General features: G+C 45.4%; 1 protein-coding gene across 1 annotated transcript in view; it reads right to left on the minus strand.

The window, feature by feature from the left end:
• Positions 1-2,881: 2,881 nt before the first annotated feature.
• The window catches only part of ABCD2 (ATP binding cassette subfamily D member 2), a 35,939-nt gene continuing 22,847 nt past the window's right edge, over positions 2,882-15,973 (minus strand). The window contains exons 6-10 of the mRNA XM_058190482.1: positions 15,796-15,941; positions 9,672-9,817; positions 8,564-8,648; positions 5,106-5,231; positions 2,882-3,092 (exon numbers count right to left, since the gene is read on the minus strand). Coding sequence (XP_058046465.1) covers positions 2,882-3,092; positions 5,106-5,231; positions 8,564-8,648; positions 9,672-9,817; positions 15,796-15,941 — 714 coding nt within the window. The remainder of the gene's footprint in view (positions 3,093-5,105; positions 5,232-8,563; positions 8,649-9,671; positions 9,818-15,795; positions 15,942-15,973) is intronic.

Genomic DNA, 15,973 nt, shown 5'->3' on the forward strand with positions numbered 1-15,973 from the left:
ACTTATGACCGTGGCGGCAGCCCCCATGGTCACGTGATCAAAATCCGGAGGCTTGGCATGAATTTACGATAGTTGCAGTGTCCCCGGGGGACGGGGAGGCGGGGAGGAAGAGGGGGGGGTCACGTGATCCCCTTTTGAGACCTTCTGACAATCTGGGGGAAACCAGATTCACTTAACAACCATGTTACTAACTTAACAACCGTGTAACAACCGCGGCAAGGAAGTTGGTAAAACGAGAAGTTGGTATTCAATGGTATTCAGTCGGTTCGAACCGGTTCAAGCGAACCGGTAGCAGAAATTGCAGGTGGCCATCTGGGCTCTATGCCATCCTATTTGGGCACGTTTTTGAGGCTGGGTAACAAAATGTGAAAGCCCACCGCTGGCTCCATCGTGGTCGTAAGTCTGAGAACTCCCTGCACAGCTTTCAAGTATATTATTCCAAGTGACTTTATATTATAACGTCTTGATAAATTATGACATTGTGAACCAGAAACGTGGTTCTGACATTTGCAAGGCTGATGATACGACCTCGAAAAGCATAGAAACTATTCACGCGTCGAATCAGGAGGGAAAGGAAGAGGAAACGGACAGGAACAGGTGTAGAGGGTCTGTACAGGTAGTCCTCGACTTATAACCGGCATTGAGCCGCCGATTTCTGCCGCTAAGCAGAACATTTTGCTCAGGGAGTCTTCTCGTCCCCTTTTACGAACTTTCTTGCCACAGTTGTTAAGCGAACCGTTGCAGGGGTTAAATTCAGCCACGCGGTTGTTAAGTGAATCCGGCTTCCCCATTGACTTTGCTTATCGGACGTTCGCAAAAGGGGATCGCGTGACCCCCCCGTCATAAATGTGAACCATCTGAGTTTTGATCACGTGACCCCGGGGACGCTGCAACCGGTCATAAGCATGAAAAACGACCGTAAGTTACTTTTTTTCAATGCTGAAAGTTCGCTAAATGAACTGTTGTAAGTCAAGGAGCACCTGCATACACCATGACAGCTTAAGAATGTCACAGCACGTCCTTCTAAATTAGACAGGCTTAAAAAATGGCTACAGAGTCATACAAACATAGAATTGGAGCCACGTTTGGCAAAGGGGGTGGAATTTCACATAATTTTATCACCGGTTTGCCACAAACCGAAAATGTGAGCGCACGCGGCTTTGAAAACGTGGCTCAGGGCGACGTAGCGGCGGGGCGGTGGATGGGCCCATCCTCAGGTCGCCACTACCGGTTCGCCGAATCGCTCCGAACCGGCTGAATACCAGCACTGATGTTTGGAGAGAAAAAAAAACTACAGAAGCCGAGAACAATTAATTTAGCGTCTTGTAAATACTAAAATTGTTAGTGGCGAAAATCTCTAGACCTCCGTTAGCATCAATGCCTAAACTGAGGGATGTTTGTGTCTTTAAAAACGTCTTAAAATAAGATTGCTCTTGAAATCTGTGGGTGTATTTGTTTGTGAGTGTATTATATAGATATACAGTATATATTTGTTTTCTGAGGTTTTTGCGGGTGTTTGTATGTAGGTCTTTGGTTATTCGGGTTTTCTCCCGCGTAAAATTGGAAGTGTCTTGGCGACGTTTCGACGAAGTCTCATTCGTCATCTTCAGGCTTCAGCTTCGTGCTTCTGGGAGCAAGAAGCACGAAGCCTGAAGATGACGAATGAGACTTCGTCGAAACGTCGCCAAGACACTTCCAATTTTACGCGGGAGAAAACCCGAATAACCAAAGACCTACATACAGTATATATATATACTGTATATATATATAATTTATATTTCAGTGACGTCGTAACTTCGGTCACTAAACGAACAGTTGTAAGTTGAGGACTACCTGTAATACGTAAGATTTTTCATCGAGCTTTTTCTTCTATGGAGATTTCACAGTCATCCAGTTTCATGGTTATCTCAAAGATGCAATTTATTTTTATTTATTTTTTTGGTTACAAAAGGCAACTGGAGGTTTTATGGTTTTCCTCAAAGGTTCAAAGGAAGGTCTTCGAGGAAAAACAAAGAAAGTCCAGATGTCCTTTTAATAAAAAGAAGAAGAAGAAAAAAATGCTTTTGAGACATTTCACGCTCCTCCAAGGCCCCAGTTTTCACACGGAGCAAAACAAACCTCACTAAGATTAACTATGAATAGCACTTTTCTTTCCCAATGCAACTAATTTTCTAAAGCATACAATTTTGGGCCAATTCTGTTGGATTTCAACTGCCAAAATCCCCCCCTTCAATAGCACCGGATTATGAGGGGTGAAAGCCGAACCCATTTGAAGGCCGTTCAAACCGAGGTTTGCCATCCGTTCTGGTACGCACCAGATGCACACTGTGCGTGCATGCGCACCACTGGCGCTACCGCGCAGCACAGAAAAAGGAGGCTTAAGGAGTTCAGTAGAACAGCGAGGAGGGGGGAGAACAGCTGTGCCGCGCGATTTTGATTCGCTAGAAAGCAGGATTTAATATCATTGTGCGGCACAGCTGATTGTCGGAAATACCAGTTCGGACGAACCGGTAGCATTTTTAAACTACAGGTTCACCTGAACCGGTAGCATTTTTTTTATAGCGGTTTGCCTGAACTGGTAGCATTTTTTTTATTACCGGTTTGCCTGAACTGGTAGCATATTTTTTTTACTACCGGTTCGCCCAAGCCAGTAGCTTTTATTACTACTGGTTCGCCTGAACTGCTGCGAACCGGCTAAATACCGCCACTGGTTCAAACCGGGGCAATCAAAGTTGCAAATCTAAATTAATCCTCTATGTAAACCGTAGCATCTTAGAATCCAAAGTGCATGTGTATATTAATATTTATATCTATATCTATATATATTTATATATTTCTCTTTTAAAAAATTGTGTGGTGGGGGACAGGAACCTAAAGGCTTTTATTCTTCTTTATCCACTGTTTTAAACACGGAATCTTCCCCGAGGGTTTTGCAAAGTTCATTTAGTCTTTGCTGCATTTTTGGCATCCCTGCCAGCTGCGATTCAAGTCTCTGCTTTTCCTCGCTCAGAGTTAAGCGGATAGCAGTGTCCAACTCTTCGAAGCGCCAGCCGCCTTCCCCGTCAAACTGGAGCAAGTGCGTATGGTACTTCCTGCAAGAACGAAGAGAGAGGGAGAGAGAGAGAAATTCTCACTATAAAATCGAGCAACGGGATCTAGAATAAGTCCGTTAATCTATTCCCAACAATTGGGTCATACAGTTGCAGAGTGGTGTGGTGGCCTAGAAGTGGAGCCCTTGCCTCACAATCAGGAGGCTGTGAGTTCGATCGTAAGTAGAGGCAGATTTCTTTTTTTAACAGAGTTAGAAAAGGGACCTTGCAGGTCATCTAGTCCAACCCCCTTGCCCAAGCAGGAGAGCCTACATCTGACCTCTACCTAGAATCGAACTCACAACTTCCCGATTGGGAAGCAAGAGCTCTACCGCTAGGCCACCGCAGCTCCTAATAATTCTCTCGCTGGGCACAATGAGAATATATCTGCTGAATATAACTCTGCATTGGCAACAGGAAGGCATCCGGCCATTAAAACAATCTGCTCGCTCCATTCAGTTGCCCAGACTCCACTCCGCAAGGGATTATGGGGTTGTTAAATGAGGATGTTGATAATGAATTGGGTTATACAGTTCTTTAAAATCAGTTTTCTACTCTCTCCCTCCAAGTGCCCTGAGGGGGGAGATACAAAATAACAGAGTTGAAAGGGGGCTTGGAGGTCCTCTAGTCCAACCCCCTGCTCAAACAGGAGATCCTGCTATAACAAGGTTCTGAAAAATCTTCATGTTTACACGCAGAACTTTATTCCAGATAACAAAATAATAGAATAACCAGTGGTGAAATCCATTTTTTTATTACCGGTTCTGTGGGCATGGCTGGGGAAGGATACCGCAAAATCCCCATTCCCTCCCCACTCCAGGGGAAGGATACTGCAAAATCCCCATTCCCTCCCCACTCCTGGGGAAGGATACTGCAAAATCCCCATTCCCTCCCTACTCTGGGGGAAAGGATACTGTAAAATCTCCATTCCCTCCCCACTCCAGGGAAAGGATATTGCAAAATCTCCATTCCCTCCCCACTCCTGGGGGAAGGATACTGCAAAATCTCCATTCCCTCCCCACTCCAGGGGAAGGATACTGCAAAATCCCCATTCCCTCCCCACTCCTGGGGGAAGGATACTGCAAAATCTCCATTCCCTCCCCACTCCAGGGGAAGGATACTGCAAAATCCCCATTCCCTCCCCACTCCTGGGGAAGGATACTGCAAAATCCCCATTCCCTCCCTACTCTGGGGGAAAGGATACTGCAAAATCTCCATTCCCTCCCCACTCCTGGGGAAGAATATTGCAAAATCCCCATTCCCTCCCCACTCCTGGGAGAAGGATACTGCAAAATCTCCATTCCCTCCCTACTCCTGGGGGAAGGATACTGCAAAATCTCCATTCCCTCCCCACTCCTGGGGGGAAGGATACTGCAAAATCTCCATTCCTTCCCCACTCCTGGGGGGAAGGATACTGCAAAATTCCCATTCCCTCCCTACTCCTGAGAGAAGGATACTGCAAAATCTCCATTCCCTCCCCACTCCTGGGGGAAGGATACTGCAAAATCCCCATTCCCTCCCCACTCTGGGGCCAGCCAGAGGTGGTATTTGCCGGTTCTCCGAACTGCTCAAAATTTCCACTACCGGTTCTCCAGAACCTGTCACAACCTGCTGGATTTCACCCCTGGGCCCTGCGCTGCCCTATACCAGGGGTCTGCAAACGTGGCTCTTTTAAGACTTGTGGACTTTGCTGGCTGAGGAACTCTGGGAGTTGAAGTCCACAAGTCTTAAAAGAGCCAAGTTCGCAGACCCCTGCCCTAGACCATTCCAGACCAATGGCTGTTCAATCTCTTCATGAAAACCTCCAGGGATGGAACACCTACAATTTCTGTAGGCAAGTCGTTCCATTGATTCCAGCTGGATCTCTTGGTAGACCTTTGCCAATTACACGTTGTGGATAAACTCTGCATTTATGACTTATTTAAGCGGCAGAGGCTGAATTAACCCCATTAATTGATGCCCCACTGAAATACGTGGAAGAGGAAAGAGCGTCTTCCCCTTTAAATGCAGACTCACCATAGGGATAGCCTGTGAGTTATGGAAAGCAGTGAGATGCCCGCATTTTTAGCAGCCTGGAATATTTTTCCTTCCACGTCGATGCTGATGGCACTCGTGCATTCGTCCAGCAGTGCGTATTTCGGCCTTGCAAAGAAGAGAAACAGGATTATTATTATTATTATTATTATTATTATTATTATTATTATTATTATTATTATTATTATTATTATTTATTTATTTATTTATTTATTTATTTATTTATTTAATCATATTTTTATACCGCCCTATCTCCCAAGGGACTCAGGGCGGTTTACAGCCAAGTAAAACATAAATATAAATACAAGTTAAAACCCCAATTTAAAAAACTTATTAAATACGGCCGAATATTAAAACCACAATAAAATAGTAAAACCCCATTAAAACCAAATTTAAATTTAAAATTCTAGTCCAGTCCTGCGCAGATAAAAAGATGTGTCTTAAGCTCGTGGCGAAAGGTTTGAAGGTCAGGAAGTTGGCGAAGTCCTGGGGGAAGTTCGTTCCAGAGGGTGGGAGCCCCCACAGAAAAGGCCCTTCCCCTGGGCGTCGCCAGCCAGCACTGCCTGGCTGACGGCACCCTGAGGAGTCCCTCCCTGTGAGAGCGCACGGGTCGGTGGGAGGCAATCGGTGGCAGTAGACGGTCCCGTAAGTATCCCGGCCCAATGCCATGGAGCACTTTGAAGATAGTTACCAAAACCTTGAAGCGCACCCGAAAGACCACAGGTAGCCAGTGCAGTCTGCGCAGGAGAGGTGTCACATGGGAGCCACGAGGGGCTCCCTCTATCACCTGCGCAGCCGCATTCTGGACCAACTGGAGCCTCCGGGTGCTCTTCAAGGGGAGCCCCATGTAGAGAGCATTGCAGCATTGCAGTATTATTATTATTATTATTATTTTGCTGTTCCCCTGAATACCGTACAGGTTAAGTACCTTGACTTACAATCATTCGTTTAGTGACCAGTTACAACGGCCACATACAAGAAGCGACTTGGGATTGGTCTTTCGCGCCTACGATTCTTGCGGCATCCCCATCCAAATTCGGGCCCTTGGCATCTGACTCACACTTACGACGGCTGCAGCGTTCCCAAGGATCACGTGACTCCCCCTTTTGCGACGTCAACGTGAAAGCCTGATTCACTTAACAAACCACGTTACTAACTCATCCATCGACTGAAGGGATTCGCGTCACGCGTGCGGCAAGAAAAGTCATAAAAAGGCGGGGGGGGGAGATAGTCACTGAATGAACTTCTCCCTTAAGAAGAGAAACTCTGGGCTCAATTGCGGTCGTAAGTCGAGGACTACTTGTATTTTTCTCACATTTCTCCTGACGCCAGGATGGAAGCAACTGGATTGCCGGAGTAAGCGTCTGTGAGTGTCTTGTTTCACCTCTTCTCAAAGAAATGCCACTAAATTTATAAATGTGCTATTCATCAGCACCATTGGTTTCCAATGTATTTCTCATTAAAAACTCCTGATTTTTCCTCTGGCAGATCTCCATAGGAAGATAAGGTAGACATGTGGTCTTTTCCACTACCTCCTTTTAGCTGAATGAGTGCTCTTCATAGGGGTCTAGGAAAATGCGCCGTGGCCAATTCACCACTGCAGGACAAGAGTTACACTAATATCAAAGAAATGGCGGAAGAGAGTCATGAAAGAAAGGATGCAAAAGGAGGGACAGAATGAAATGTCAATGGCGAAAATTAAAGTAATTTTGATTTCTTTTAAATAATCAAACAGAATTGTTAAATTGTTAAAGCGAGGGGTCCCTCAGTGAGTTGGCCGTGATGAATTGGCTGCAATGAGCTGGCCATAGTGAGTTGGCCATGGTGAGTTGGCCTTGGTGAATTGGCCGTAGTGAGTTGGCCTTGGTGAATTGGCCGTGGTGAGTTGGCCAAGGTGATTTGGCTGTGGTGAGTTGGCTGTAGTGAGTTAGCCATGGTGAATTGGCCATGGTGAATTGGCCTTGGTGAATTGGCCGTAGTGAGTTGGCCAAGGTGAGTTGGCCGTGGTGAGTTGGCCTTGGTGAATTGGCCGTGGTGAATTGGCCTTGGTGAATTGGCCGTAGTAAGTTGGCCATGGTGAATTGGCCATGGTGAATTACCGTGGTGAATTGGCCTTGGTGAATTGGCCGTAGTGAGTTGGCCAAGGTGATTTGGCCGTGGTGAGTTGGCCGTAGTGAGTTGGCCATGGTGAATTGGCCATGGTGAATTGGCCTTGTTGAATTGGCTGTAGTGAGTTGGCCAAGGTGAGTTGGCCGTGGTGAGTTGGCCTTGGTGAATTGGCCATAGTGAGTTGGCCAAGGTGAGTTGGCCGTAGTGAGTTGGGCTTGGTGAATTGGCCTTGGTGAATTGGTTAATTCTCAGCTGTTTTAATAATGTTTGTTTGCTTTTACAGACTGAGTTTCCTACTATCTATTTGGGCCTGGGTCACAACAGTGACTATAAACTGAACCTGAGAGCACACTTGTGTAACAGAGCCGCCTTGGAAAGTGGCGGATTGCGATTGTGTAATGCCAGACCTTGTTGGAGGGAGTCCACAGTTTCCCAAGGTCACCAAGTTGCTACCCCTGCATTTCTTTCTTTTTCAGTCTTTCTGAATGAAATCAGCACCAGGAGGCGATTCAATAGATCTCATTCGTAGTGCTTTGTTGGATCCAGTTGCTGTGAATTCTTTGCTTGCTTTGGATCTACAGAATCGAGTCATTTAGATTGGCGTCTTTAAACTTTGGCAATTTGAAAATGGGCGGACTCCAACTCCCAGAATCCCCCAGTCAACATGGCTGATTGGAGGATTCTGGGAATTGAAGTCTGCCCGTCTTCAATTTGCCAAGGTGGGGAAATGCTACTTTAGAGCCGTGGTGGCGCGGTGGTGGGAATGTGGTATTGCAGGCTGACTCTGCCCACTGCCAGCAGTTCGATCCTGACCGACTCAAGGATGACTCAGCCTTCCGTCCTTCCGAGGTCGGTAAAATGAGGAGCCAGATTGTTGGGGGCAAGAGGCTGACTCTGTAAACCGCTTAGAGAGGGGCTGTAAAGCCCTGTGAAGCGGTATATAAGTCTAAGTGGTATTGCTGCTCCTTCCTTACTCCCTCTCTCCCCCCTCCCCTCCCTCCCTCCCTCCCTTCCTTCCTTCCTTCCTTCCTTCCTTCCTTCCTTCCTCTTCTCCTTCGCAGTAGTTAGAATGCAATATTGCAGGTTAACTCTGCCCAGTGCCAGCAGTTCAATCTTGACCGGCTGAAAGGTTGACTCAGTCTTCCATCCTTCCGAGGTCAGTAAAATGATTGTTGGGGGCAAAAGGCTGACTCTGTAAACCGCTTAGAGAGGGCCGTAAAGCACTGCGAAGCAATATATACGTCTAAGCGCTGTTGCTATTCAGACTATCAGTAGCATTAAACTAACTCAGGACTATTCTATCCGCACTGAAACCAAAGGATCAGACTTACCGGTGATAAAACATCCGAGCCATCCCCATTCTCTGCTTCTCTCCTCCAGACAGGACGTCTTTCCAATCGATCACAGCGTTCCACCCTTCAGGGAGTCACATGAAAGATACAAAGCCTCCGTGTTCATTTTGAAAACTCATGTCACCCTTTGTAAGACAACGTTTGTTCAACTCAAAGGAAGATTTCCATGAAAACCTTAAAAAATGGCTCCGGCTAGGGAGAGATCTTTATTAGAGAGTAAAATATGGATAGTCCTTGACTTACAACTACAATCTATCTAACTTTAATTATTCTCTCTCTCTCTCTCTCTCTCTCTCTCTCTCTCTCTCTCTCTATCTATCTATCTATCTATCTATCTATCTATCTATCATCTATGTTCACCTATTTCTATCTAGAATCTTTCTGTATCTATCTACTTACCTATCTGTTTTTGTCTCTTTCTGTCTTTCTCTATATCTATCCATCCATCCATCCATCTTCTTACCTACTATCTGTCTCTCTGTGTTTCTCTTTCTGTCTTTCTCTATATCTGTCCATCCATCCATCCATCCATCCATCCATCTTCTTACCTACTATCTGTCTCTCTGTGTTTCCTTCTGTCTTTCTCTATATCTATCCATCCATCCATCCATCCATCCATCTTCTTACCTACTATCTGTCTCTCTGTTTCTCTTTCTGTCTTTCTCTATATCTATCCATCCATCTATCCATCCATCCATCCATCTTCTTACCTACTATCTCTCTCTCTGTGTTTCTCTTTCTGTCTTTCTCTATATCTATCCATCCATCCATCCATCCATCCATCCATCCATCCATCCATCCATCTTCTTACCTACTATCTGTCTCTCTGTGTTTCTCTTTCTGTCTTTCTCTATATCTATCCATCCATCCATCCATCCATCTTCTTACCTACTCCATCCATCTATCCATCCATCCATCCATCCACGCCCACCCAGCAACCGGGCAGAGAACCCCTTGCTAAAAATTTTGAAGCCCACCCCTGCTTGGAACCCTGACAAAAGTTGAGCTCACCTTCCTGGTTTGGTTGGCATTTGCGAATTCCCGCTTTCTAATGACATACCGTATTTTCCAGAAAAATAATGCATACCTCCCTCTCTCTGAATAATATGATTCAAATGAACTATCTGCAGGATATATTCCAGATCCTGGTCTTGGTATCCTTTTTCATGCATGTCATCCACCGAATCGGGATAGATGACTTGATCCCGTAGTGTCCCCAGGGACATGTAAGGCCTGAAGAAGAAATAATAATAATAAAAAAGATAATTGGATTTGCCCTCTTGCTTTGTGCGAAAGTCCCATCTCAACCCTGCTATTTCAGGCTGCTGTTCTCTGAGCAAGAACCTAATGTTTTAAATGCCACGTTTCTACATGCTGTAATTATTTGAGGATTTCCCTAAACGTGCTGGAAAAAAAACAATGGATTGTTTACAGAAGAAATAATTAAAGTTTATTAGCGGGAATAACTCTGGCTGAAGACTAGAGAAGAATTTATCTCACGCCTTTGAATGAAAATCCACACAAGACAGAACGTCGTATCGAAATGGGAACTATACCTATGCAAGATGGGGCAGCAAACAAGTCTAAAAAAAATAAATAAAGATAAATATATTTGTGTCTTCCATTCCAAGCGGAAAGAAACGGGAGAATTTTCATGGACTGTTTGAAAGTGGTTCTTTCTTCAAATTCATACTGCCTCCTATTTTTAATAAATATTCCTAGTTTTTCCCAAATCTGATCGTTTGGATACCTTTTGCCTGGAATCATATCCTGAATGTAGAGATGGGAACATGTTTTAAATACGTTTTGTTGCTTTGCTAGCAGTAAGTTAAACTGGTCAACAAACCTTTTTTCATTATTATTATTATTATAAATTTTATTAAATATACAATTTAAAAACATTAGACATGGGGCGACTTGGCTGGTACATGCTTTTCTAACGCTTTTTCTTTCGTGCAAATTACAATATAACATCATGCAGATTCCACCTATACTTTTTGTACATTCAATCACGCTCCAGTTACATACATTGATAATGTAATACATACATTACATACCTACATTGAGAAAGGTCTCCTTGAAAAATGTAGAAAAATCACCCAACCACCCCCCCACACACACACAGGTAGTCCTCGAATTACAACCATAACGGAGCTCAAGATTCGTGTTGCTAAACGAGATCGTTGCTCAATGGGTTTCGTCTCATTTTATGACGTTTCTTGCCGCAGTTATTAAGTATAATCCCTGCCGTTGTTAAGTCAGTCACACCGCTAAGTTAAGTGAATCCTGATTCCCCATTGACTTTGCTCATCAGAAGGTCGCCAGAGGGGATCGCGTGACCCCCCCCCCGCGGGGCACCGCAACTGTCGTAAGTATGAGTCAGTTTGCCAAGCATCTGAATTCTGATCAGGTGACAATAGAGATGCTGCAATTGTAAGTGTGAAAAAAGGGTCACAAGTCGCTTTTTTTCCCCAGTGCTGTTTTAACTTCGAACGGTCATTAAATGAACCGTTGTAAGACAAGGATTACCTGTAACTCCTCACCAGCAATCAACATCCAGATGAGCAGGGATGAACACCAAGATTAATAAACAATATCCCAATCAAGGAACTACCAACACAAACAAACAAGCTAACAATCAACAACAGCCTAATCAAGGAACCACCAAGGATGCTCCCACTGACAGAGAAAGCCACTTGTCTATAAAACGAGAGCAAACCCCACTCCGTACTACCACTGATGATGTTACCTAGTTAGGTCAAGAAATGTCTGCAGGAAAACATGCTCAAAGAAGGGGCCGTGGTAGCTCAGGCTGGTAAGAAGCCTGTTATTAGAACACAGCAGCCTGCAATTACTGCAGGTTCTAGTCCCACCAGATCCAAGGTTGACTCAGCCTTCCATCTTTTATAAGGTAGGTAAAATGAGGACCCAGATTGTTGGGGGGGCAATGAGTTGACTTTGTAAATATACAAATAGAATGAGACTATTGCCTTACACACTGTAAGCCGCCCTGAGTCTTCGGAGAAGGGCGGGATATAAATGTAAATTAAAAAAAAAAAAGAACACTAAGGACCACACAAGCATGTCCATGTCTACTCTGACACAAATTTGATGGAAGAATTTGAAGAAGCCATTTCTATATAACTCTTCACTTGTCTAGGGCAGAGGTGGTATTCAACTGGTTCGGACCGGTTCAGGCAAACCGGTAGTTGCGACCTGCGGGTAGGCCCAGCCTGCCCCCGCCCCCACCCACCTGGGCGCAATCTCATCCTATATCGCTGTGTTTTTGACGCCGCACCAGAGGTGGGTTTCAGCAGGTTCTGACCAGTTCTGGAGAACCGGTAGCGGAAATTTTGAGTAGTGTGGACAACCAGTAGTAAAAATTCTGACTGGCCCCGCCCCCATCTATTCTCTGCCTCCCAAGTTCCAGCTGATTGGAAGGAAATGGAGATTTTGCATTATCCTTCCCCTGGAGTGGGGTGGGAATGGAGCTTTTACAGTATCCTTCCCCTGGAGTAGGGAGGGAATGGAGCTTTTACAGTATCCTTCCCCTGGAGTGGGGTGGGAATGGAGCTTTTACAGTATCCTTCCCCTGCCATGCCCACCAAGCCACACCCACAGAACCGGTACTAAAAAAAATTGAAACCCACCAATGCGCCGCACACGTGTGGACTGCGTGCGTGAGCAAATTACCGTGCTGTTTGACATCACACGCATGTGGGGATGGCGCACGTGAGTGAATTGCCATGTTTTGTGACAACCGCACGCATACGAGCAAAGCGTGTATGCGTGCATGCTCACATTTCCGGTGCTGGGCGAACCAGTGGTAACAGTAGGTAAAGCCCACCTCTGGTCTAGGACAGGGGTCCCCAACCTTTCGGACCTCAGGGACCACTAAATTCATAATTTTAAATCCCGCGGACCACTGATACGATCTGTCTAATGACTGGCTGGATGGGCGTGGCTAGGTGGTCATGTGACTGGATGGGTGTGGCCAACTCAATGTCACTCATGGTGACGAGCGCCTCGCCGGCCTCTGCTTGCCTCGCCCCTCCCCTCCCAGCCACTCTCGCCTGCCTACCCGAGCTCCTTAGGGCCCCAACAGGAAGCAGTTGTCGAAAATAAGCAGCCACCATGAGAAAGAGTTGGCAAAACAGCTGGCTCAGCTCAAATTGGATCTGACTGAGGAGGCTCAGCAGAAACACCTCCCTGAGGACTAGGAGCATAGGCTTTCCAAGCAGAGGGAAGACCTGCGGGAGTGCAAGGCCAGGTACCAGCACCTGGAGGCTCAACGGGCTGAGATAGTCAGTCAGTTTCAGGCCATGATGCAGTCCCACTGGAATGAGGCCCTCCGGCTCTTCGCCACCACTTCCCTCCAGCCTTCGCCCAAAGCCCTGACCAGGAGGCTAAAGCAGACCCCAAGTCGGAATTTCTGCCCCCCTCCGACCCCCACAAAAAGACCCCGAAGGGGGAGACTCTCTGCAGCAACACAAACCTTCATTGCATGTATTCAGCCGTAGTTTGAGGACCCCTGATTTAGTGCAAGATAAAAAATGCAAATAATTTTTCTGCGGACCACCAAAATTTTCTCGCGAACCACCAATGGTCCACGGACCACCAGTTGGTGACCGCTGGTCTAGGGCATTTAAAAAAACAAACAAACCTGGAATTATTAAATAGCGAATCTCCTTGGTGATTATTTTTTTTTAATTTGAATTTATATCCCGCCCTTCTCCAAAGACTCAGGGTGGCTTACATTGTGTAAGGCAATAGTCTCATCCTATTTGTATATTTATACACAAAGTCAACTTTTATTGCCCCCAACAATCTGGGTCCTCATTTTACCTACCTTATAAAGGATGGAAGGCTGAGTCAACCTTGGGCCTGGTGGGACTCGAGCCTGCAGTAATTGCAAGCAGCTGTGTTTAATAACAGGCTGCATTAGCCTGGTGAGCCACTTCCCAGCCCTGATCTAGAGTATGTCGCATTAATGTGCAAAAAGCTGGCCGGAATAAAACTATTGGAATTCACTGTTAATGATCTTGCAAGGAGGATTAAAGCCTCAATCCTGACCTAGATTCTAATAAAAGCAAACATATAATAAAATGGGAATTGCTAATTTATATGTATCAAGAATTTATAACCATCACAGATTAGTCTTTGACTTACAGAATAGAATAGAATTTAGAATAGAATAGAATTTTATTGGCCAAGTGTGATTGGACACACAAGGAATTTGTCTTGGTGCATATGCTCTCAGTGTATGAACAGCAGTTCATTTAGTGACCATTTGAAGTTACGATGGCACTGGGGAAAAAGTGACTTATGACTGTTTTTCACACTTACGACCGTTGCCGCATCCTCAGGGTCACATGACCAAAAATTCAGCCGCTTGGCAACATATTTATGACGGTCGGAGTGTCCTGGGGTTATGTGATTATCTTTTGTGACCTTCTGAGAGGCAAGGGGAAAAGCCAGATTCACTTAACAACCGGGTTACTCGTTCAACAACTGCAGTGTTTCGCTTAACAACTGAGGCAAGAGAGGTCACAAAAATGGGGCAAAATTGACTGAGCAGCTGTCTCGCTTGGCAGCCTAAATTTTGGGCTCCGTTGTGGTCGTAAGTCGAGGGCTGCCTGTGTTCCATAGAGGTGGAGTACGTCTTTGGTACAATCTACTGTCCAAGTGTCATTTAAGCCCCCACCTTCTTCTTTTTTTAAATTATTATTATTTATTTTTATTTAGAATTTTACACTCAGTGAGAGTCGAATCTAAAGAAAAAGACAGAAATAAAGAAGGAAAATAAGTAAGCAAGAAAAAGGAAAACGATGAAATATGTCTTCCTGTTTTCTCTCCAATAGTTACAATATCCTCCGTCTCTCTTAGATTTACATAAATCCCTTTCAAACCTTCACTTACTCCATAAATTATTTTTTAATCCTCAAACCCATAAATCTTATTACACACATACACACACACACAAAACCACTACTAATGGTTCTTTATTTTTAACTGATATGCTATTTTCTCCGCTGAAATTAGCTCGAGAGTACTCCAGGCCACGGTATATTTTCCACGATTCTTTTAAGATATAAATAATTGAAATGGGCTTCAAATAACAGTCAGTGAACCTCTCTGTCCAGCACCCAGCAGGGTCTCTTAAATATTTCAAACAGCTCCCTTATTACAACTAAGTTTAATTAGCTTACACCCATTAGCACAGCTTACCCAGTGCAGAGCTTAGTGGGTTGTGGTGTGTTTTTTTTTTGCATAAGCAGGAGGTTATAATTAGAAGTCATCCTGCTGACAGGGGAAGAAGAAGAAAAAAGACCAACAATTGTTCCGAAAACTGCAAAAATATTCACTCTGGGAAGGCTCTGTGGCCAGTTCCAGGTGGTGTTGGTGTGTGTGTGTGTGTGTGAAGAAGTCTAGCCTAGGCCCTGTGGTGTAGGGTACCTCCTCCACCCCACCAATATCACCTGGAACTGGCCAGTCTCCAAGGTCTCTTCCAACTCTGTTATTCTGCTATTCTTTGGATGGATGGATGGGTGGGTGGATGGATGGATGGATGGATGGATGGGTGGGTGGATGGATGGATGGGTGGATGGATGGTGGATGGATGGAGGATGGGTGGATGGATGGATGGTGGATGGGCGAGTGGATGGATGGATGGTGGATGGGTGGGCGAGTGGATGGTGGATGGGCGAGTGGATGGATGGATGGTGGACGGGTGGGCGAGTGGATGGATGGATGCTGGCTGGATGATGGATGGATGAGTGGATAGATGGATGGGTGGTGGGTGGATGGTGGGATGGATGGATGGGTGGGTGGAATAGAAAATTCTATTCTATTCTATTCTAATTCTAGGCTGAATCCCTCTTTAATGATATTCCACCCATTGCTTCTTGTCCTGCCCTCAAGCGGTTGGGAGATAAGGGTCCACCCTCTCTTCTCTTAAATATTGGAAGACTGCTATCCTATCACTCCTTCCCTTTGCTAGCCTAGACCAGGGCTCTGCAGACTTGGCTCTTTTAAGTCTTGTGGACTTTAACTTTGCTGGCTGAGGGAGTTGAAGTCCACAAGTCTTAAAGGAGCCAAGTTTGCAGAGCCCTGGCCTAGACATACCTAGTTCCCTCAACTGTACATCATACGGTTTATCCCCTAGACCCCCTTATTATCAACCAGATTTGTAAGAAACAAAAATGCCAAACCTTTGTGGAATGTAGAACATATGCTGGGGAGGGGGTTTGTAAAGAACCCCTTCATAGACGGGCCACAAACCACTCAAAATCCTAAACAGAGAACTCTTCCCACAACCATTGGGGCCGGCAATTAGGAGGTGAATGCCTTCCTCAACCTGTAAAGTGGAGTGAGAGACACAATCACTTT

Source organism: Ahaetulla prasina, chromosome 7, assembly GCF_028640845.1.
Source record: "Ahaetulla prasina isolate Xishuangbanna chromosome 7, ASM2864084v1, whole genome shotgun sequence".
In the NCBI taxonomy this organism is placed as follows: Eukaryota; Metazoa; Chordata; class Lepidosauria; order Squamata; family Colubridae; genus Ahaetulla; species Ahaetulla prasina.